At 43.1% G+C, this 24,708-nt stretch overlaps 1 protein-coding gene across 1 annotated transcript; it reads right to left on the bottom strand.

Moving 5' to 3' along the window:
- Nucleotides 1-2,961: 2,961 nt before the first annotated feature.
- On the bottom strand, nt 2,962-24,648 carry LOC108717286. Its single transcript, XM_041563705.1, has 5 exons — nt 24,457-24,648; nt 13,388-13,555; nt 12,151-12,391; nt 11,391-11,596; nt 2,962-3,943 (listed from the first exon to the last, which is right to left on the bottom strand). The coding sequence occupies exons 2-5, from the start codon at nt 13,475-13,477 to the stop codon at nt 3,518-3,520; spliced, it is 963 nt and encodes a 320-aa protein (XP_041419639.1). The 5' UTR covers nt 13,478-13,555; nt 24,457-24,648; the 3' UTR covers nt 2,962-3,517.
- Between the last annotated feature and the right edge of the window lie 60 nt (nt 24,649-24,708).

Raw genomic sequence — 24,708 nt, 5'->3', positions numbered from 1 at the left:
CAGAAAGCGACTTCAAAGAATGGGCATTAAAAGTGTTTAATAAATGGCTGGTCTGCAAACTGTCTGGAATTCACTCCTTAAAGGGATACTGTCATGGGAAAAATCCATTTCTCAAAAGAGCAAACAGCTCTTTTTCATTTTAAAATCTGACATGGGGCTAGACATATTGTCAGTTTCCAGTCATGTGACTTGTGCTCTGATAAATGGCAGCCAAACAAAAGAACAATGGGAAGGTAACCAGATAGCAGCTCCCTAACACAAGATAACAGCTGCCTGGTAGATCTAAGAACAACACTCAATAGTAAAATCCAGGTCCCACTGAGACACATTCAGTTACATTGAGAAGGAAAAACAGCAGCCTGCCAGAAAGCATTTCTCTCCTAAAGTGCAGGCACAAGTCACATGACTGGGGGCAGCTGGGAAACTGACAAAATGTCTAGCCCCATGTCAGATTTCAAAATTGAATATAAAAAAATCTGTTTGCTCTTTTGAGAAATGGATTTCAGTGCAGAATTCTGCTGGAGCAGCACTATTAACTGATTCATTTTGAATAAAACATGTTTTCTGATGACAGGATTCCTTTAATGATTTTATGGCTGTCCTGCAGCAATTCAGTTTTTCTTTACAGAAGCCTTTTTCAGTTGTTTGGTCTGGCGGATTTATATAATTTACTGAGTGGATATCACTAACTGTTATTGCTCCCCCAACTCTGAAATCTCAATGTTTCACCTCTGTATCTACTTTCAAATTTCATCTGGTGGATATTTCTGTATCTGCCCAGAATGACTTCATTTTGGATAAGGGGCTGTTAGAGGAGCAGTAGTCAATGGAAGCATTTTCCTGTCTTCTAACATTTCTTTTTCAACACCAGATGGCAGGATTTTCTCATTAAACAGAGATATATCTTGTTGAATATAAAACTGCTGTTTATTAACTAAAAGATTTTATTATTATTATTAACATGTATTTATATAGCGCCAACATATTGCGTAGCACTGTAAAGTAAATGTGATTATACAACTACATCACATGAATTCTATACATAGAACATATGGAGTTACATACATCACAATCAATACAGGTACAAAAGGTGAGGAAGGCCCTATGCATAGTCATACAGTCTAAAGGGAAGGGAGTAATACACAAGGTGTGGGAGTGGGCAAAATCGAAGTAAGTGGGTGAGAAATGTGGTACTGTATGTGGTGTTGCGTTTGGTAGTTAAGCAGAGTGAGGGGAGGCTTCTCGAAAGAAGTGCGTTTTCAGAGATTTCTTGAAAGCAGAAAGGTTGGGAGAAAGTCGGACAGACCGTGGAAGAGAGTTCCAGAGGAGGGGTGCAGCCCTTGCAAAGTCTTGAATGTGAGCATGTGAGGAGGTAATGAGAGAAGAGTTGAGGAGCAGGTCAGTAGAGGAGAGTAGTAAGCGAGTGGTGAGTATATAGAGATGAGTTCAGAGATGTAGGGTGGGGCAGAGTTGTGAAGTGCTTTGAATGTCAGTGTTATTAATTTGAATTTGATTCTGAAAGGTAACGGAAGCCAGTGCAGGGATTGACAGAATGGCGAGGCAGAGGAGGAGCGGTTGCTGAGGTGTATGAGCCTCGCAGCAGTGTTCATTATGGACTGGAGAGCTGACAGTCTCTGGAGGCCAATTAAAGGAGAGTTACAGTAGTCTAGACGCGATATGATGAGAGAGTGAATAAGAATTTTGGCAGCGTCTTGGGTGATAAATGATGGTATTTTGGATATGTTCCTTAGGTGAAAGTGACATGATTTAATAAGTGACTGGATATGAGGAGTGAATGACAGGGCAGAAGTGTGAGTGGGATTTATAAGTCCTTAGTTTGTATGAAAAAGAGGAGTTTTGTGGAATAACTAAACAGAGAACTTTATATACTTCATGTGTGGAGAGGGAAGGAGAGGAGAGAGGCTGAGATTTGTATAGAACTGGGATTTGATGGAGGAGGGAGTGAAAAAAGTTTTATGAAACATGAAAGTGAAAGGAGGAGAAATGCAGGATAAAGTATGTTTGGAGTAAGAAGTAACAAACTGGCAGGTACAAACAAATCTGTTTTCTTCTCATCCCAGATGCTTCACTGATGATTGCAGGGGAATCCGGTTCCTTTTGCCTTGTCAATGCCTTGTCCAACTGTCTTGTTTAACTGTCATTTCTGAGCACTTGTGAAATTTTAGCACTTAGGAAATGTTAGCACTCGTGCCATGCCCCAGACACCAGTGCCATCCCCAATACTGGGTCTGAATTTATATGTAGCAGAATAAGCAGTTGCAGTATATGGATATGGCAGTATGTGGATATAGCAGAATTACCAGAATAAACAGTTGCAGTATATGGATATGGCAGTATGTGGATATAGCAGAATTACCAGAATAAACAGTTGCAGTATATGGATATAGCAGATCTGTCTAGATACGTGCTAAGTATTCAGTTTTAATAATAAAATTGACTTTTAGACAACCTAATGTTCTAGTATTTATATATAGTGTGTGTGTGTATATAATGTGTATATATTTAGCACTGTGGTGTATATATAAGAATTAAGAATACAGCAGAAACCTCCTTTGTGTAAGCTCCAGCTAGAGTTACTATTGTATATTATTAAAGGATACACTGCAGTCAGACCTATTTGTATTCTTTTATAAATCATTCAGCAGAACAAAGGCCTGAATAAAAACAACACTGCCTATGATCACTGGGTGATTAACATAATTATGTACAAAAGAATAGAGCGAGAATGACGCATTAAAAATATATTAAATATATTATTAAATATTAAAAGAGGTGCAAGATGAGGGTTCTGGATAGGCAGAGGGGCACGACTGTAGATAGAGTCTTTAAGGCCAAAGGTCACGGTACAAGCAGAGTAGGCAAATTCGTGGTCAGACAGGCAGAATCGAGGCAGGTAGATAGCAGGATCGTCAGGCAGGCAAGGGTCAAAACCGGGTAATCAATCAGATGGGATGAGGCAGAATCGGAATCAAACAACAGGCAGGAGTCAAACCCGAAGTCAATCAGGAGGGACAGATGGAATCGGAGTCGGTTTCAGGCAAGAGTCAGGTTACGGAAGTTAGAGAAGTCAAAAGCCAGGCCAGATCAACACACAGAAGTTCAAAACAGAATTCGGGCAAACAGGTACTAGCACAAGGCTCAGGAACCACCAGGAAACTAATCCTATCACGGGCAAAGAATACAGTGTAATGGCCCTTTAAATACCCATAAGGCTTTGCGTCACGCGTCAGCGCGCCTGCGCCTTTAAAAGGAACAGAGGCGCGCCGCGCGCGCCCTTACCAGAACGACACATCAAGGGGAAGACTGGCGTTCCGGGCGTCCCCGCCGGCCCGCTAGACCACCAGGGTAAGTTACTGTTACATGTATAATATATTGCTTGATAGATAGAGCGATAGATAGATAGATACATAGATAGATAGAATAAACTTATGAGATGTCATTTACTTGTATGTAGAACCTAAATGTTTGAAAAGCTGAAAGCTTGTAGGCACTGCTCTTACTCACAACAGTCAATTCCAGATAACAATCCTTTCCCAGTTGACTTCTCAATGTGCGTCAGACCATTTGAAGCCAGTTCTTTGTTAATTGTGAAGAGTTTACTCAGGATACTGACACTATAATTAACCCTATCATCCTTAGTCTCACTTTTCACTAAAATCTGTGAATTATTTGGGTCGAGGGCAACACCAATCATTGCTTCTAACACTGACAATTCATCTCTAAGTGAAAGGTTCTTAAACCCAACAAGATCATCCCAGTTTTTCAGGCAATCGACAGACAGTTGTTTCTCCTCAATGTACTTGAGCATTATCTGCAGGCGCATATTTTGGATTATCTCCGCAATGGTTCTCGTGCTTCGCTCCTTATCTTGCAGAAAATTATCTTTCAGTATCTGGTAGAACTTCTTCTCTACAAACTCAACCTGAAATATAATAGATTAAAAAATATCATATCTAAAGAATGTGAGACAATATTTCCCTAGAACAACAGAGAATGAATGCAGGGAATAAAGCCCAAACCAAGTGAGTATTGTGTGTATGTACAATGGATCAGGCCCCTCCATGAATACAAGTGCAAAGTAATAAATTGCTTTCACATGCACCTTGTGTGCTACACAAACAATCAACTAGCAGGTAGGGAGGTTTTATTAGGAAAAAATGTTAAACTTGATGGAAGTGTTTTTTTCTTTGACAACCGGAATAATCATTGGTGTAAACCCTTACTTACAAATTCTTCAATATCATATCCCTTGCTCCCATCCAAAGCAGAATTCCAATTATAGAGAAGGTGGGAAACAGAAACCACAGGCACAGAAAACTGCTGCTAAAGTTGCCTTTATTGACCATGTTTTTTTTCTTTTTCATTGTACGGAAAAGCAGTGGTGTAACTATGGAGGAAAGTGTTGGGAAGGACAGGGACTTTAGGGGGTTGCATTGAACTCATAGGCAGCTGCAATATATTTATGGCAAATGTCTTGTTCCAATACCTTAGGGGATCAATGATGTTAATGTGATGCCCAATAACCAGTCATTTCAGTAAATGACAGGATCGTAATAGAAACAGTCATTCCCACTGCTGGAAAGTTCATGCAAGAGAGACTCATATCATTCAGTAAATAGATCCCAATAGAAACATGTGACTCTATAATAACCAGTCATTCCCACTGCTGGAAAGTTCATGTAGGAGAGACTCATATCATTCAGTAAATAGATCCCAATAGAGACATGTGACTCTATAATAACCAGTCATTCCCACTGCTGGAAAGTTCATGTAGGAGAGACTCATATCATTCAGTAAATAGATCCCAATAGAAACATGTGACTCTATAATAACCAGTCATTCCCACTGCTGGAAAGTTCATGTAGGAGAGACTCATATCATTCAGTAAATAGATCCCAATAGAAACATGTGACTCTATAATAACCAGTCATTCCCACTGCTGGAAAGTTCATGTAGGAGAGACTCATATCATTCAGTAAATAGATCCCAATAGAGACATGTGACTCTATAATAACCAGTCATTCCCACTGCTGGAAAGTTCATGTAGGAGAGACTCATATCATTCAGTAAATAGATCCCAATAGAAACATGTGACTCTATAATAGCCAGTCATTCCAACTGCTGGAAAGTTCATGTAGGAGAGACTCATATCATTCAGTAAATAGATCCCAATAGAAACATGTGACTCTATAATAACCAGTCATTCCCACTGCTGGAAAGTTCATGTAGGAGACTCATATCATTCAGTAAATAGATCCCAATAGAAACATGTGACTCTATAATAACCAGTCATTCCCACTGCTGGAAAGTTCATGTAGGAGAGACTCATATCATTCAGTAAATAGATCCCAATAGAAACATGTGACTCTATAATAACCAGTCATTCCCACTGCTGGAAAGTTCATGTAGGAGACTCATGTCATTCAGTAAATAGATCCCAATAGAAACATGTGACTCTATAATAACCAGTCATTCCCACTGCTGGAAAGTTCATGTAGGAGAGACTCATATCATTCAGTAAATAGATCCCAATAGAAACATGTGACTCTATAATAACCAGTCATTCCCACTGCTGGAAAGTTCATGTAGGAGACTCATATCATTCAGTAAATAGATCCCAATAGAAACATGTGACTCTATAATAACCAGTCATTCCCACTGCTGGAAAGTTCATGTAGGAGACTCATGTCATTCAGTAAATAGATCCCAATAGAAACATGTGACTCTATAATAACTAGTCATTCCCACTGCTGGAAAGTTCATGTAGGAGAGACTCATATCATTCAGTAAATAGATCCCAATAGAAACATGTGACTCTATAATAACCAGTCATTCCCACTGCTGGAAAGTTCATGTAGGAGACTCATATCATTCAGTAAATAGATCCCAATAGAAACATGTGACTCTATAATAACCAGTCATTCCCACTGCTGGAAAGTTCATGTAGGAGACTCATATCATTCAGTAAATAGATCCCAATAGAAACATGTGACTCTATAATAACCAGTCATTATAACAGGCTTGTTAAGGGATCACATTCAAAATGTTGTCCCAGTGAATGGCATTATGAGCAACAATCAGCATGGCTTTATGAAGGATAGGTCATGTCAGACGAATTTGATTGCATTTTATGATGAGGTAAGTAAGATGCTGGACAGTGGGGGGGGGGCAGTAGATCTATTTGGATTTTGCCAAAGCGTTTGATACTGTGCCCCACAAACGACTGCTTTCTAAACTAAGGTCTGTTGGGCTTAAGGAAGTCGTTTGCACATGGATAGGAAACTGGCTACAGGATCGGGTACAGAGGGTGGTTGTTAATGGGACATTCTCTACTTGGAGTAAGGTTCTTAGTGGGGTCCCCCAGGGCTCAGTATTGGGGCCACTTTTATTTAACTTGTTCATTAATGACTTAGGGGAGGGTGTTGTAAGTAATGTATCAGTGTTTGCAGATGACACAAAACTATCAGCCCAATTAATTCCATCCAGGATGTGGCACTTGCAACAGGATCTTGACTAACTGGCAATCTGGGCAGCTAAGTGGCAAATGAGATTCAATGTTGATAAATGTAAAGTCCTGCACCTGGGATGTAACAATATCCACTTATACCCTTAATGGGACTGCACTAGGCAAATCCATAATGGAGACGGAGCTTGGAGTCCTTGTAGATAATAAACTTGTCTGTAGCAAGTAATGCCAGTCAGCAGCATCAAGGGCAAATAAGGTCTTGAGATGAATTAAAAGGGGCAAAGATTCACAGGAGTAGGGGGTCTGTCACAAATGGCACCCTAAATTCAGAACTGAAGTCAAGTTCCCAGTCTCAACTCACTTTTCAAAGACAGATTCAACAGAAGCTTGGTCTAGAACGGGTGGGGGTTGGTCCAGGCAGAGTTCAAACAAGGTCAGAATAACAGGCAAAGATAAACAACAGGAATCAAAACAGAAGATCACCCAGGAACTATGAGCATAGACCCACAATGGGCACTGATACCTTGCCAACCTGTGTTTAAACAGCCAAACTTTCACACCAATGACGTCACCTGCACATAAATGTATAGAAGACTGTGGGTGTCACCATCACTGCCCTACAGAACCACCAGATAACCATACATTACCCCCCCCTCAAGGTGGGGCCACCAGACCCCCAGGCTTGTCAGGAAAACTATTATGAAACTGCTTCCTAAGACCTGACATTAGAAGCAAGCAGGAATTTTCCTCTGGACCATAACCCTTCCAATGTACTAAATACTGCAACCTACCCTGCACAAGCTGAGAATCAAGGAGTCTCTGGACTAAATACTCCAGCTCCACCAACCCTCCACCAACACCAGAGGAGGGGGAGTCTGCTGTCAAACCTGTGTGGCCCACTTCAAAAGGGAGACATGAAAAGCATTAGAGATCTTAAGATCGAGAAGCTTGAGGCGAACAGAAGAAGCGTTAATAAACTCCATGATAGGATATGGCCCAATGAACCTGGGGATCCTTAAGTCTGATATTATTTGTAGATAACCAAACCATGTTTCCAATCTGATATTTGGGTGTCTCCCTACAAAATCGTCTGCTTTCTTTTGAGCGAATGTAGCTGGTGAAATAGAATCATGTACCCCACGCCAAATCCTCAAAAAATGTGTCAAAGAATAGTTAACAGAAGGTAAAGATAAACAACCACAGTATGTAAATGCCTTACATTGTAAACCACTAACAATGAAAAATGGAGATTACCTGGTAGATGCACGAGATGTATTATTATAAGCAAACTCTGCCCAAGGCAACAAGGATTGGTTTGTAGATATCAGGGTTTGTGTCATGTTCCGTAATCTTTGTTCTTTGATAATAACCACTTATGGCTTAAATCTAAAACCCTGATATCTACATCTACATATCTGAAACATAACATCTTAAAAATTGTTATAAGGATTAGTTCACCCTTTCAGTCTGACTATTGGTTTGAGGGTGATATGCAGAGAAAAAGTACAAATTGATCACAACCAGAGAGCAAAAGGCTCACATTTTTAGCAGAAGAAAGATGTAGAAGAGGAATGAAGTGACTCATCTTGCTCAACCACAACCCAGATCACAGTATTACGTTGGGAAATAGGAAGGTCAACAATAACATCCATAGAAAGATGAGTGCAAGGTCTGTCTGGAAAATGGATGTGATTGGATCAGTCCCTGAGGTAGGGTTCTAGAAGATTTGGATCTCTGACAACAGGCCCGGATTTGCGGCAAGGCCACATAGGCCCGGGCCTAGGGCGGCAAAAAAATAGGGGCGGCATGCCGTCCAGCCGCATTATGGGGACGCGTGGGTTCCCATTCAATTACAGCAGCTGCGCTGGCGTTTTTTCGCCGGCGCGCTGGGAAGGGGAGGTGAAGTGGGTGCTAGGACCGTGCAGCCGCCTGGTCGGACCGCGCGGCCTAGGGGCGCCCCTTATTTAAATCCGGCGCTGTCTGACAAACGGAACAAGAGTTAATAAAATTCTGTTTTAACAAGGGCCACCATAAATGTTGAGATTATAGCAACATAGTCTTATTAATACCAGGATTTCCTGCCATTTTAAAACTATGGGTCTCACAAAGAAGTCTTAACTGGAGCAACCATTTTAGCCTTAGATAAAAGAGTAGTGAGATCCAAATCTAGTGCTGCCTCAATCACTTCTTTGGGATTAATGGAGAAATACTCAAAAGTCTCAGATGGATTAGATTCAAAACTTCTGGAAAGAGCGGCAGACTTAACATTAGTAGAACCAAATCTGTGGGTTAAGGAAAAATTAAAGCAGGTAAAGAACAAAGCTCACCTGGTCTGTCTATGGTTAAGCTGTTTTACTGACACAATGTACAATAAATTATTATGATCTGTATAGACCGTAATTGTGTGTTTAGCCCCCTCCAGCAAGTGGCTCCAGTCCTCAAAGGCCCATTTAATGGCCAATAATTCTCTTTTGCCAATATCATAGTTGGTCTCTGAGGAAGAACATTTTTAGAAAAAAAAGCACAAGACTATTATTGGTTATTAGAACATCTCCAGCCCCAACCTCTGAAGCATCCACCTCTATAATAAAAGATAATGTTGTATGAGGATGATGAAGAGTGGGAGTGGGACAAATGCTGAGATATAAAAGGACATGTGGTTTGGCTATTAGACTTGCACCTTTTTCCTATAATTCCTACATTTTCAGTATAGAAAGGACAGGGAAAGGCACAGAACACCACCCAGCCCCCACCCCACTAAAGCTACATACTTAACATACCAGGCAAAATCCCTCCCTCAACAAAAACAAAGTTGTGTTGGTCTGTGAAGTGGGGGTTGTGGTGGTTGTTGCATGTGTAGCTGGAGTAAGCTGCATGTGTAGCTCCTGGCTTGGGGCATCTTCTGAAACTGGGGAGCACCCTGGCTGCAGCAGGGCACCCCACTTTGGCACCTCATTGGAATCTACCCTAGCTGTGGCAGACTCCCTCCAATAGTTTGGATCTCCCTACCTCCTGGAGGATTGTTTATAACTGGACTCCCTTGAAGGATTGTTAATCTGTGGATTTACCCAAAGGAACTGTTCCCCTTACCCTTGGAATTACCTGAAGGAACTCCCTGGCCTTGTGTTGCTTCTGTCTTTATCTTGGGTAAGGAGGACTTTGGGGTTAGAAACCTGTGGACTGACATCAGGGGAAGCTCTGTATTATATATTTGGCTGGGGAGTGTTATTGGGACTTGGGGACTTCACATGCTAATTCCCTGCTTTTTATATTTGTAATAAAGCCCCTGTGTAAACTCTATTCACAGAGTGTGGTGTGTCCCTGTTTTGTTCTAGTCTCCGATACGTCACACGTTTACGTGACAGGGGTCTGATACAAATTCCTTCTTTAAATATTCAAAGGCCTCAATAACCTCAGGGGGTCACATACTGGCATCTGTCCCTTTCTTAGTTACATTAGTAATGGGAGAGACAATGATGGAAAGATTTTTTATGAATTGCCTATAGTAATTGTCCAAACCAAGGAACCTTTGAATAACTCATAGGGAAAGTGGTTGAGCCCAATCTAACACCACTTTTACCTTTCCTGAGTCCATCTCCAATCATGCTACTATATATTTAATGGAAGAGACCTCAGAAGTACATACAGCGTGCACGCATGCATGGGGGGAGCAGTCTCACAACGCACGCCACCCTGCTGTAAGATAGGCGCATGCGCACGTAGAACAGGACGGCAGACTGGACAGGGGTAGGGAGCACTTAAAGGTACGTGCTGGGCGACCCCCAAGCTTTCGCCCTAGGCACGTGTCTACTCTGCCAACCCCTAGTTCTGGCCCCGATTAGGAAGGCCTTTAGCTTCATGTCACATCTTTCAAAGTTGCAACAACATCAGTAATGAGTATAAAGACAATTTAGCCATGAACGTTAGCAGTTCAAGAGAGAAATGACGCAGCATGACTTCGAGGGTTTTTATTATATAACCCCTTAAATGTACTAAAATCACTATTTTAATTAAAAAAGCCCACCCAAACTCTCATGCACACGTTTACCTCATTTATCATTAAAAACATTTTGATAAAAAACTTGAATAATTGAAGAAGAAAGAAAGAATTTAATGAGTTTCCCACCTGAAATACTCAATTTTTTGTGCTATTGCCGATAATAAAGGGGTTTGTCAGAAATCAAACTGAACAGAATATTTCATGGTTACGTTCATCAGCATGATTTAAAGGCGTCAGCAGTTGCTTCAGTGGCCATTTTGATCCCTTATGTACATTATTGTCTTTTGTCATTGACGTACATATTAATGGATGACTTATGGCAGTGGCTGGCACATCCCCCCAGGACTCTGGATTTGTCATTACTAAGGGGGCTCCAGAAGCAGCGGTGGCCAGTAAGCATGAGGATTGGCAAGAATGGCCATTTCTTCTCCTAGATACACTCAGAAGTAGTGATGGGTGAATTTGCGCCGTTCGCAAAACGGCATCCGTTTTTCGTAAAAAAAATTTTTACGCCGGCAAATTTTTTCCGCGAATTTTCTGGGCTTTTTTAGCGAATTTATTCGCTGGTGGCGAATCGTGCAAATTCGCTGCGAATTCGCGCCTGGTGAATAAATTCGCCCATCAATACTCAGAAGTCCAGCTTAAAGGTGAGTTAGGGAAAGATTTAAGGTGAATAAGTATTTGCTGTCCTAGATATTCTTGAAACTATGAGTGAATAACTGACAGGCCAATGTTACTTATATCTGTACTTGTTTCATGAACTGAGGTTTGGCCCTTGGACTTACAAAAGTTTACAACCACTGACATAGAAATAAAGCACATGGGAGACTTGGAAGTCAGTGTTTAACTACAAACCTACACAGTTATTCTTTTATACTGAGGGGTAAGTAGAGGAATCCTTACCTCATTGTACTCCACTTGGGGGTGACTCTCTTTTCTCATTCTGGTTAAAGACTCCAGTATTTTTGAGAGATTCTCTTTCAGTCTCTTATTCTCAGTCTCAATCTGTTCCTGGATTTTTCTTTCTCTCTCCCTCTGTTCCGCCTGTCTCCTTTCTTCCTCCTCTCTCCTTCTTTTCTCCATTTCCAGTCGGTCTTTTTCTTGTTTCCCTTTTATAAAGAAAGATTTATCTGTTGCTGAATAGGGATGTGGTAAGTGTTTAAAGGTCCCTGGGTTCATTAGAAGTCTATATCCAATATAAGGACCATCTCAACCCAGTGGGTAAGTATTTCGGGTGGAATGTCTTCTTTAAATCAGTAGATGTAGTATTATATCAAACAACCTCTTCTTCTGTCCCTTTCCAGCTTTCAAATGGGGGCCATTATTCCCAGCTCCTATTACTTCTGAGCTACAATTGTATTTTACTATTAAGTATATTTCTTTTTAGGCCACTCGTATTCATCTTCTAGTTTCTTATTCACAGCCCTGCTGGTTGCTAAGATATATTGGACCCAGCAACTAAATAGCCATTGAAATACTGAAGCAAACTGAGAGTTGCTGAACAAATAATTATAAAAAAAATATAAAATAAAAAAATGACCAATTGTAAATTGTCTCAAAATATTCCGTCCTACACTATACTGCTAAGTACCCCTTTCAGGATGAAAACCAAATCTTTGGGGATAACTTAAGAGGCAGCTTTCAGGTTTAACCCCAGACTCACCATAATTGGGGCAGGTAAGTATTTCCGGCCTACTATCACAGATCAGCTCCAGCTCTGATTGGTCACTGCCTTTTTCCCGGATTGTGATGGTCTGAGAGTCTTTCCCATTGTTCCACCAATACAAGTCATAGTGATAGAGGCACTCGTCTGATGTTCTGTGCCCTTGTTTCAGGAAGATGATTCTCGGGAAGGCAACTCGGTTGACCTCTACCATTTCTCCTGCACGGAGAGTCCCATGGACCTATGAACAACAAGAACAGGACTGGTTACTGCTCAGCAGGTTTCCTCTGTCCAATTCCATCACCCAATGTTCTAAGTCTAATGTGCTGAGCCAGGGCCCCCTCTAATACAATACACATAATCAGTGGTGTAACTAAAGTGGAAACATACCTGTAGTCTCAAGGAGTGGGGGCAAGAAACTGGGGGGTCCAAACAGTGGGGTCAATGTCCTCTGTAGCATTTAAAATCCCCCTCCCTGCCACTCTTTAATTGGTTGGGCAGGGGGTTGCGGGTGGGAACTCTATTCGTACAGGCACCTCTGAAACAATTTTTGGCAGTTACATCCCTGCACACAGTTGCCCCAAGTCCCCTTGTTAAAGCTCTGCAATGTCTGAATTCCACAAGCAGAATAAACTGGGAATGGTCACTAAATGCCACCCCAGTGGCCCAGAAGTTCTGATTGGCCCCCTTACAATCCATAGCTAAACTGGTCCCACCAGGCATGTCACGTCAAAGTCTCTTGTGCATTGATGACCAAGGCTGATCCCTTTCTGGCTCACAAAATTGGTGGCCAGGAATTGAGTATTTGTCCAGGTTGTGCCCTGCTCAATGAAGATTCTAGAGACTGACCAGCAGCAACCACCAATGAGAAGCAGTAGCCGTGCCCAACTCTGGTAGCCCAGGTATATTCACACAGTAACAGAATAGTTAGTGGGACGTACGAGGAACATATGGTGGAAGGTAAGTACCATGTGCAGGTGGAACCTGGAGATATATCATCTAATAATAATGGGGCCCCATATGAAACACTAATGGTTTTCATATTTCACCCCAGTTGGTTCCACATATGGAACTTTACATTATTAAAACATTTATGTGACTTACTTGATGCAGAGACATCTCCCAGCCACTAGAGGGCACTGCTCCTATTGCTACTCCTCTAGCTGATCTAGTCATTGGCTAAAGCTCCTGCCAGACACACTACATGTAACAGGTAAGTACTCGAGGTTCCTCTTACCTGTACAGGTCTCAATGGATGTTCATACCAGTAAATGTAGGAAATGGGATAAGGGGTTTCATTTTTTATCTTCACCGAGTTGCCCCCCATTGTATTGGAGTCTTGACTTCTGGCTCTTCAGTGGTTCCTTCTAAGAGACAGGACAGTTGATTGGAGACTGTGGGGCCCCTAAAGAGAAGACATTTTCTCATTATAATTCTGTATTTGACCTCAGTAGTTCAACTGGAATTCGATTTCTGCTCTGCCAGTCAGTCCAACCAACTCAAGAGAGTCACCTTCTCCTTTCCCCAATATCAACTTCTGGCTTCCTTTTATTGGGTAAATCACTTGTAACGTAACCTTTAGTATGTTGTACAATTCCCAGATCTTAGTAACCTTTCAATTAGTTTCAATCAATTCAATCAATTTCAATTTGTTGTCTTCTTCTATGACCCCAAAGTCAAAACAACTTCTTATTGTTACTTTTTTATTACTTTCTGTTCAGCCCCTCTCCTATTGATTGTCCAGTCTCTCATTCAAACCACTGCCTGGTTGCTAGGGAAAATTGCACCACAGCAACCAGATAGCAGCTGAAATTCCACACTGGAGAGTTGCTGAACAAAAAGCTAATTTGTTCAAAACTGGAAAAAATAGAAAATGAAAATCCATTGCAAATTGTCTCAGAATATCAGATCACATGATCTACATCACATGAAATATGACTTTAAAGGTAAAATGTTTCTTTAATGATAAACATTGTTTTTAGTATGGATGCACCGAATCCACTATTTTGGATTCAGCCAACCACCGAATCCTTCATGAAAGATTTGCCCGAATACTGAACCGAATCCGAAGCCTAATTTGTATATGCAAATTAGGGACGGGGAGGGAAATTGTGTGACTTTTTGTCAGAAAACAAGAAAGGTTCGGATTCGGTTCGGTATTCAGCCAAATCTTTCACAAAGCATTTTATACTTTCTTGTTTTCTGACCAAAAGTCACACAATTTCCCTCCCCGTCCCTAATTTGCGGATTCGGTTCGGCTGGGCAGAAGGATTCGCCCGAATATGAATCCTGCTGAAAAAGGGCCGAATCCCAAACAGAATCCTGGATTCTGTGCATCCCTAGTTTTTAGTGTAATGTATTTGCTGCAACATATACGTCCATTCAACTTTAACTTGCAAATTAGCCAACGATATTGAAAATTCGGCATCATTCGATGCCCTGGACACAACTTTGCATTTTAGTGAACTAGCGTTGTCCTGGCAAACATTTTCAACTGGCAAAGTGTTGCGATGTGAGCGGAGCCGTTGCTGCGAATTTTCGGAGGTTGGTGAATTTGCCCCATCCTGTGCTCTTCATGTATATCACCCCTTGTTTCCTTTGGTTTTACCCATTGGTACCTGTTGCTGTAAGGTATTGGGGATGTAGTTAATAACACCCCTCTAATAGCAGGTCTAACTGGGGGCCCCAAGTACAAAGGGAGAGGATGAGGTGGAATAAATCATAATCCCAAATAACATGGCAGAAGGTGGAGCAGGTCAGTTATAGGCAGTGAGGGGCAGCAACAGTAACCCATGGTCAGTAAATGACCCGAAAGTCATGAACTCACCCAGAACTAGGGATGTAGCGAACGTCGGAAAAAAAGTTCGCGAACATATTCGCGAACTTGCGCAAAAATGCGAGCGGTTCGCGAACGGTTCGCGAACCCCATAGACTTCAATGGGAAGGCGAACTTTAACATCTAGAAAAGACATTTCTGGCCAGAAAAATGATTTTAAAGTTGTTTAAAGGGTGCAACGACCTGGACAGTGGCATGCCAGAGGGGGATCAAGGGCAAAAATGTATCTGAAAAATCTGCCTGTGTGTGCTTGGAAGAGATAGTGTAGGGGGAGAGCTGTTAGTGATTTCAGGGACAGATGATAGTAAGCTTGCTGGCTAGTAATCTGCTTGATACTGCTCTGTATTGGAGGGACAGAAGTCTGCAGGGATTTGAGGGACATTTTAGCTTAGGTAGCTTTGCTGGCTAGTAATCTACTGTTCTCTTTAAACAACTGCCATACGTTGACCTTGTAGGCATTGTTTGCCCAGTTTTTTTGGACGCAGCCACTGAAGCACAGTTGCCAGAAAAAATATGCCATATAAATGCTGAAAATAGTAATTTTTCGCCATACGTTGACCTTGTAGACATTGTTTGCCCAGTTTTTTTGGACACAGCCACTGAAGCACAGTTGCCAGAAAAAATATGCCATATAAATGCTGAAAATAGTCATTTTTTGCCATACGTTGACCTTGTAGGCATTGTTTGCCCAGTTTTTTTGGTCGCAGCCACTGAAGCACAGTTGCCAGAAAAAATATGCCATATAAATGCTGAAAATAGTCATTTTTTGCCATATACGTTGAGTCAACGTATGGCAAAAAATGACTATTTTCAGCATTTATATGGCATATTTTTTCTGGCCTCTGTGCTTCAGTGGCTGCGGCCAAAAAAACTGGGCAAACAATGCCTACAAGGTCAACGTCGTTGACCTTGTAGGCATTGTTTGCCCAGTTTTTTTGGCCGCAGCCACTGAAGCACAGAGGCCAGAAAAAATATGCCATATAAATGCTGAAAATAGTCATTTTTTTGGTCGCAGCCACTGAAGCACAGTTGCCAGAAAAATTATGCCATATAAATGCTGAAAATATAAATTTTTTTGGTTGCAGCCACTGAAGCACAGAGGCCAGAAAAATTATGCCATATAAATGCAGAAAATATGCATTTTTTTGGTCGCAGCCACTGAAGCACAGTTGCCAGAAAAATTATGCCATATAAATGCTGAAAATATAAATTTTTTTGGTTGCAGCCACTGAAGCACAGAGGCCAGAAAAATTATGCCATATAAATGCAGAAAATATGCATTTTTTTGGTCGCAGCCACTGAAGCACAGAGGCCAGAAAAATTATGTCATATAAATGCAGAAAATAGGCATTTTTTTGGTCGCAGCCACTGAAGCACAGTTGCCAGAAAAATTATGCCATATAAATGCTGAAAATATAAATTTTTTTGGTTGCAGCCACTGAAGCACAGAGGCCAGAAAAATTATGTCATATAAATGCAGAAAATAGGCATTTTTTTGGTCGCAGCCACTGAAGCACAGTTGCCAGAAAAATTATGCCATATAAATGCTGAAAATATAAATTTTTTTGGTTGCAGCCACTGAAGCACAGAGGCCAGAAAAATTATGCCATATAAATGCAGAAAATATGCATTTTTTTGGTCGCAGCCACTGAAGCACAGTTGACAGAAAAATTATGCCATATAAATGCTGAAAATATAAATTTTTTTGGTTGCAGCCACTGAAGCACAGAGGCCAGAAAAATTATGCCATATAAATGCAGAAAATATGCATTTTTTTGGTTGCAGCCACTGAAGCACAGAGGCCAGAAAAATTATGCCATATAAATGCAGAAAATATGCATTTTTTTGGACGCAGCCACTGAAGCACAGTTGCCAGAAAAAATATGCCATATAAATGCTGAAAATAGTCATTTTTTGCCATACGTTGACCTTGTAGACATTGTTTGCCCAGTTTTTTTGGTTGCAGCCACTGAAGCACAGAGGCCAGAAAAAATTAAACCAGTAGGGTTTGCACCCTAGTTTGTAACGGTGGCGGAGGGAGGAGGAGGACGCTAAAGGACAGCTGTGTGTGGAGTCATGAGGCTTGAAGAGAAGGACAGCTGCATAGAAGTCAGAACAAGTCTTCCGGCGTGCAGTAACCCTCCGAGATCCACCCCTCATTCATTTTAATAAAGGTCAGGTAATCGACACTTTTGTGACCTAGGCGAGTTCTCTTCTCAGTTACAATCCCTCCTGCTGCACTGAAGGTCCTTTCTGAGAGCACACTTGAGGCTGGGCAAGACAAGAGGTTCATGGCAAATTGTGACAGCTCTGGCCACAGATCAAGCCTGCGCACCCAGTAGTCCAGGGGTTCATCGCTCCTCAGAGTGTCGATATCTGCAGTTAATGCCAGGTAGTCCGCTACCTGCCGGTCGAGGCGTTCTTTGAGGGTGGATCCAGAAGGGTTGTGGCGCTGCCTTGGACAGAAAAACATTTGCATGTCTGACGTTACAGACTGGCCAAAGGGCTTTGTCCTTGCAGGTGTGCTCGTGGCAGGATTACTGGCACCTCTGCCCCTGGAATGTTGATGAGTTCCTGAAGTGACATCACCCTTAAAAGCATTGTACAACATGTTTTGCAGGCTGGTTTGTAAATGCCGCATCTTTTCGGACTTGTGGTCTAGTAGCGTTGCGACCCAGTACAGGTCCTTCTCCTTAAGCCTCTTGATACGGGGGTCCTTCAACAGGCATGACAGCATGAAAGACCCCATTCTCACAAGGTTGGATGCAGAGCTATCCATCTCCGCTTCCTCATTATCAAGGACTGCATCATCCACGGTCTCCTCCCCCCAGCCACGTACAAGACCAGGGGTCCCCAAAAGGTCACCACTAGCCCCCTGGGAAGCCTGCTCCTGTTGGTCCTCCTCCTCCTCCTCCACAAAGCCACCTTCCTCCTCTGACTCCACTTCTGGCACCTCTCCCTGCGTTGCAGCAGGTGCCTGGGTTCGTTCTGGTGATTCCGACCAGAAATCGTGCGCTTCCAGCTCCTCGTCACGCTGGTCTACAGCCTCATCTGTCACTCGTCGCACGGCACGCTCCAGGAATAAAGCGAAGAGTATTAGGTCGCTGATGGTGCCTTCGGTGCGACTGACCATATTTGTCACCTCTTCAAAAGGTTGCATGAGCCTGCAGGCATCGCGCATAAGCACCCAGTAACGGGGGAAAAAAATCCCCAGCTGTGCAGATCCAGTCCTACCACCCAGTTCAAAAAGGTACTCGTTGACGGCCCTTTATTGTTGCAGCAGACGTTCCAACATAAGGAGCGTTGAATTCCAGCGAGTCTGGCTGTCAGAAATCAAACGCCTGACTGGCATGTTGTAGCGCTGCTGAATGTCAGCAAGGCGTGCCATGGCTGTGTAGGAACGTCTGAAATGGGCCGACACCTTTCTGGACTGGGTGAGAACGTCCTGGAATCCTGGGTACTTGGAGACAAAACGTTGGACTATTAAATTTAACACATGTGCCATGCAGGGCACATGTGTTAAATTGCCTAGTCTCAACGCTGCCAACAGATTGCTTCCATTGTCACACACCACTTTTCCGATCTGCAGTTGGTGTGGGGTCAGCCACCGATCGGCCTGTGACTGCAGAGATGACAGGAGTACAGATCCGGTATGGTTTTTGCTTTCCAGGCACGTCATCCCCAAGACAGCGTGACAACGGCGTACCTGGCACGTCGAATAGCCTAGGGGGAGCTGGGGGTGCACAGGTGTGGAGGAGGAGAAGGAGGACCCAGCAGCAGAGTAAGAAGAAGAAGAAGACGAGGTAGAGAGCGATGGAGGAGTAGAGGTGGTGGCAGAACCGCGTGCAATCCGTGGCGGTGACACCAACTCCACTGTTGTTGTTGAGCTACCCATTCCCTGCTTCCCAGCCATTACCAAGTTCACCCAGTGGGCAGTGTAGGTGACATACCTGCCCTGACCATGCTTGGAGGACCATGCGTCAGTAGTCATATGGACCTTTGGCCCAACACTAAGTGACAGAGATGCGGTAACTTGGCTCTGCACATGTTGGTACAGGTGTGGTATTCCCTTTTTAGAAAAAAAATTGCGGGCTGGGTACCTTCCACTGCGGTGTCCCAATTGCTACAAATTTGCGGAAGGCCTCAGAGTCCACCAGCTGGTATGGTAAAAGCTGGCGGGCTAAGAGTGCAGACAAGCCAGCTGTCAGACGCCGGGCAAGGGGGTGACAGTCAGACATTGGCTTCTTACGCTCAAACATGGCCTTCACAGAAACTTGGCTGGTGGCAGATGACTGGGAATGGGAACAGGTGGTCAAGGTGGAAGGCGGAGTGGAGGGTGGTTCAGACGGGTCAAGGAGAGCAGAGGTAGAGCAGTAAGATGCTGGACCAGAAGGAGTGTGGCTTTTAGTTTGGCCTGTTGCCTTTGAGGTGTTGCTCCCAAAGTGCTTTGTGCTTGCCGCTCATGTGCCTTCGCATAGAAGTTGTACCTATGTGGCTGTTGGGCTTACCAAGGCTCAGTTTCTGACTGCACTCATTGCAAATTACAATGCTTTTGTCAGAGGCACACACATTAAAAAAATCCCACACTGCTGACTTTTTGGAAGTGTGCGATCTGGCGGTAACAGTAGAAGTTGGCGGAGTTGGCGGTATTGGCGGCAATGGCGGGTGCGTTGGCCGGCTGAACACAGGTGCCGATACATGTTGTTGCCCTACTGATCCCTGCGGGCTGTCCTCCCTGCTTCTTCTAAGTCTTATTCTCCTACTGCCTCTCTGACTCTCCGTCTCTCCATCTGAACTACCCTCCTCTTGCTCTCTTCTACTAGGCACCCACAAAACATCAATCTCCTCATCATCATTCTCCTCAGATGCATCAATTTCTTCTGACACATCACAGAAGGAAGCAGCAGCGGGGACCTCCTCCTCATCACTCATCATTATGTCCATCTCTGTCGTGTTCTCTGCCAGAATTAAATCTGGTGTAACGTCCTCATCTCCTTCATCTTCTTCTGCCAATAATGGTTGCGCATTACTCAGTTCAAGAAACTCATGGGAAAATAACTCCTCTGACTCCAGTGAAGAAGGGGCACCGGTGGTGGAGGAAGTGTTACGTGGGGTGGCCATAGCAGTGGAGGATGAGGAGGATGTTGTGGTAAAGTTAGAAACGGTAGAGGATGGGGGTGTGCTGTGTAAGCCAGTCAACTACCTCTTCAGCATTTTGGGAGTTCAGGGTCATTGGCTTTTTAAAACTGGGCAATTTGCTAGGGCCACAGGATTGCATAGCAGCACGGCCCCTAGCACGGCCTCTGCGTGGCGGCCTGCCTTTGCCTGGCATTATTTTTAAAAAAACAACAACAACAAAAACTCAGTTGGTTTTTCTGGAAACGATAATACACACAGCTAGATGGCGGGTTGAAGAAAACACTGTGCAAATAATGCCTACAAGATCAACGTATACACTACTACAGCGGTGGATACGGATTACGTAAAATATATGAATGCTGCTTGAAAAAAAGTAACTCAAGTGGTTTTTCTAGAGACGATAATATTATCAATATTTAGACAAAATGTGAACAAGCTCACACAGCTAGATGGCAGTTGGTTGAATAACACACTGGGCAAAAAATGCCTACAGGGCAAATAATGCCTAAAAGGTCAACTTATACACTACTACAGCGATGGATACGGATTACGTAAAATATATTATGGCTGCTTGAAAAAAGTCACTCCGGTGTTTTTTCTGGAGACGGTAATATTATGGATATTTAGACAGAATGTGAACAAGGTCACACAGCTAGATGGCAGTTGGTTGAATAACACACTGGGCAAAAAATGCCTACAGGGCAAATAATGCCTAAAAGGTCAACTTATACACTACTACAGCGATGGATACGGATTACGTAAAATATATTATGGCTGCTTGAAAAAGTCACTCCGGTGTTTTTTCTGGAGACGGTAATATTATGGATATTTAGACAGAATGTGAACAAGGTCACACAGCTAGATGGCAGTTGGTTGAATAACACACTGGGCAAAAAATGCCTACAGGGCAAATAATGCCTAAAAGGTCAACTTATACACTACTACAGCGATGGATACGGATTACGTAAAATATATTATGGCTGCTTGAAAAAAGTCACTCCGGTGTTTTTTCTGGAGACGGTAATATTATGGATATTTAGACAGAATGTGAACAAGGTCACACAGCTAGATGGCAGTTGGTTGAATAACACACTGGGCAAAAAATGCCTACAGGGCAAATAATGCCTAAAAGGTCAATTTATACACTACTACAGCGATGGATACGGATTACGTAAAATATATTATGGCTGCTTGAAAAAAGTCACTCCGGTGTTTTTTCTGGAGACGGTAATATTATGGATATTTAGACAGAATGTGAACAAGGTCACACAGCTAGATGGCAGTTGGTTGAATAACACACTGGGCAAAAAATGCCTACAGGGCAAATAATGCCTAAAAGGTCAACTTATACACTACTACAGCGGTAGTAAAATAAAAAAAGTAAAATAAAAAAAAAATGAATATTAAAAAAAAAAAATTAAAGTTGGTGCTGCTGAACTACTAGGAGCAGCAGATTAGCACACCAGTCCCACTCCCCAACACTGCTAGACTAATAGCACTGGGCTCTTATAGTAGTAGTAGTAGTAGTAGTAGTAAAACAACAAAAAAATAAATAAAAGCAGTCCTTACAAGGACTACTGTTATTGCAGCAGTCAGCAGATGAGATCAGAAGCAGGACAGCTGCCCACTGCAGCTACATACAGAGCACTGCAGTAGAAGGTAGATTACTAGCCAGCAAAGCTACCTAAGCTTAAATGTCCCTCAAACCCCTGCAGACTTCTGTCCCTCCAATAACAGAGCAGTATCAAAACGATTACTAGCCAGCAAACTTTCAACTGTCCCTGAAATCACTAACAGGCAGCAGCTCTCTCCCTACACTATCTCTTCAGCACACACAGGCAGAGTGAAAAAACGCTGCAGGGCTTCGGTTTTTATAGGGAAGGGGAGTGGTCCAGGGGAGAGCTTCCTGATTGGCTGCCAATGTACCTGCTGGTCTGGGGTGAGAGGGCAAAAAAAGTGCCAACAATGGCGAACCCAAAATGGCGAACGTCGCGCGACGTTCGCGAACTTCCGGCGAGCGCGAACACCCGATGTTCGCGCGAACAAGTTCGCCGGCGAACAGTTCGCGACATCTCTACCCAGAACCTCACAGGGTAGAACCCTACACATGAGCCAAGAGTCAAAGGAGATCTGGCCCTTTAATCCTGTGTTGGTGCTAATTGCTTTATGGCATTGCTGTCACATTGTTGTGATTTCTTTGTTATACAATGACAACACCATTGGTAGAAGCCTGAGAAGCTTTGTGTAAAGCAGCAGTAATTGGGCCCATGCTATAGAGAATGGGGAAGCAATACAATTTACTCTGAAGTGTTATTTTCCTTATTCTCTGGTATTTAAATAGTGCCTAGTATGTAGGACCCACTTGTACCCCTCACCTTCCCACAACTTAGAGAAGCCCAAGGTATCAGCCCCCTCAAACACTAGGATACTTAGAGAATTCACTGGCACACAAGGCTGCAGCAGTGGGGTAAACCCTCACAATTTTATTTGCATAAAGTGCAACGTTGCCAGTGAATTTTCTGCTTTATTTAGTGCTGCCACATTCCCTCGGTGCTGTACGGACACTATACATCATTTCCCATCATCCTTCAATCTAAGGTCCCTATAACATTCCCATCAGTCCCTGTCCCAGTGAGCTTACAATCTAAGGTCCATATCACATTCCCATCAGTCCCTGCCCCAGTGATGTTACATTTTAAGGTCCCCATCACATTCCTATCAGTCCCTGTCCCAGTGAGCTTACAATCTAAGGTCCCTATCACATTCCCATCAGTCCCTGCCCCAGTGAGCTTACAATCTAAGGTCCCTATCACATTCCCATCAGTCCCTGCCCCAGTGAGCTTACAATCTAAGGTCCCCATTACATTCCCATCAGTCCCTGTCCCAGTGAGCTTACAATCTAAGGTCCCTATCACATTCCCATCAGTCCCTGCCCCAGTGATGTTACATTTTAATGTCCCCATCACATTCCCATCAGTCCCTGTCCCAGTGAGCTTACAATCTAAGGTCCCTATCACATTCCAATCAGTCCCTGCCCCAGTGAGCTTACAATCTAAGGTCCCTATCACATTCCCATCAGTCCCTGCCCCAGTGAGCTTACAATCTGAGGTCCCTATCACATTCCCATCAGTCCCTGCCCCAGTGAGCTTACAATCTAAGGTCCCCATTACATTCCCATCAGTCCCTGTCCCAGTGAGCTTACAATCTAAGGTCCCTATCACATTCCCATCAGTCCCTGCCCCAGTGATGTTACATTTTAATGTCCCCATCACATTCCCATCAGTCCCTGTCCCAGTGAGCTTACAATCTAAGGTCCATATCACATTCCAATCAGTCCCTGCCCCAGTGAGCTTACAATCTAAGGTCCCTATCACATTCCCATCAGTCCCTGCCCCAGTGAGCTTACAATCTAAGGTCCCTATCACATTCCCATCAGTCCCTGCCCCAGTGAGCTTACAATCTAAGGTCCCCATTACATTTCCAACAGTCCCTGTCCCAGTGAGCTTACAATCTAAGGTCCCTATCACATTCCCATCAGTCCCTGCCCCAGTGATGTTACATTTTAATGTCCCCATCACATTCCCATCAGTCCCTGTCCCAGTGAGTTTACAATCTAAGGTCCCAATAACATTCCCATCAGTCCCTGCCCCAGTGAGTTTACAATCTAAGGTCCCTATCACATTTCCATTAGTCCCTGTCCCAGTGAGTTTACAATCTAAGGTCTCTATAGCATTCCCATCAGTCGTTGCCCCAGTGAGCTTACAATCTAAGGGCCCTATCACATTCCTATTAGTCCCTGCCACTTATCTGCAGCTGTGGCTTTTCTGGGCTCTTTGCCAAAAGCCAATTAAGTTAAAAACTTTGTTTCTTTTTCTGGCTGTTCAGTGCAGAGAAAAACTGGACTTTCCAGTACAAATGAGGGACTGTGGGTTGAGATGTCAAAAGAGGGACTGTCCTTCTAAAAACGGGACAGTTGAGAGGTATGTGTTGGGAGTGCTGATTGTATTAGTTGCACATTAATTTTATATAAACAGTTGTTTAGTTTACCAGAGTCTGTGTGTGTGAATTATTTCTGTGTCCTAGTGGGGCACCCCATAGGCACAATCCTGGATCCCACTAGTAGGGAGACAAATATACTTTCTTCCTTCTTTGTTCTATTACTCAATGTAATATTGCACATTCCCTGCATATTTCATATATCATTGGTCGTTTCTATGCATATGGAATAATAAAGGGAAATTACATGGAACAAAGCAACACAGTGTGGGGGGAGGCACAAGAGAGAAACCAGATGAAATAAGGAAAAGTCCATTAGTGAATGTGAGCGGTACCTGCTGGAATGGATCAGTCCAGAGAGATCCCAGGGAGGAGACTGAAGTAACAGCTTGTCAGATGGAGCTGAGTCTGGAGCTTTGGGGAAGTGACTGTTCTGCCTCTATATTTATATATTCACTATAGAAAGTGAAAGTCACTGGGTGTTCCCGTTATTCCCCTCAATAACAATCCACTTACAGGAATTGCTGCATAAGGTGAAACTACAAATACTGACTTTAGGGGGGGTGAACAGTTATGCACGCTGAAGA

This window comes from Xenopus laevis, chromosome 5L (assembly GCF_017654675.1).
Source record: "Xenopus laevis strain J_2021 chromosome 5L, Xenopus_laevis_v10.1, whole genome shotgun sequence".
NCBI lineage: Eukaryota > Metazoa > Chordata > Amphibia > Anura > Pipidae > Xenopus > Xenopus laevis.
Note: the sequence above shows the minus strand (reverse complement) of the source record. Positions and strands in the feature narration are given on the sequence as shown.

Excerpts from the sequence above, each read along its gene's own strand:
- LOC108717286 (XM_041563705.1), bottom strand. The coding sequence starts at position 13,477 with ATGGGGGGCAACTCGGTGAAGATAAAAAATGAAACCCCTTATCCCATT. Across the intron at positions 12,392-13,387 it reads ATCCATTGAGACCTGTACAG|GTCCATGGGACTCTCCGTGC; the intron begins GTAAGAGGAACC and ends TGTTGTTCATAG. Across the intron at positions 3,944-11,390 it reads CCCAAGTGGAGTACAATGAG|GTTGAGTTTGTAGAGAAGAA; the intron begins GTAAGGATTCCT and ends ATTATATTTCAG.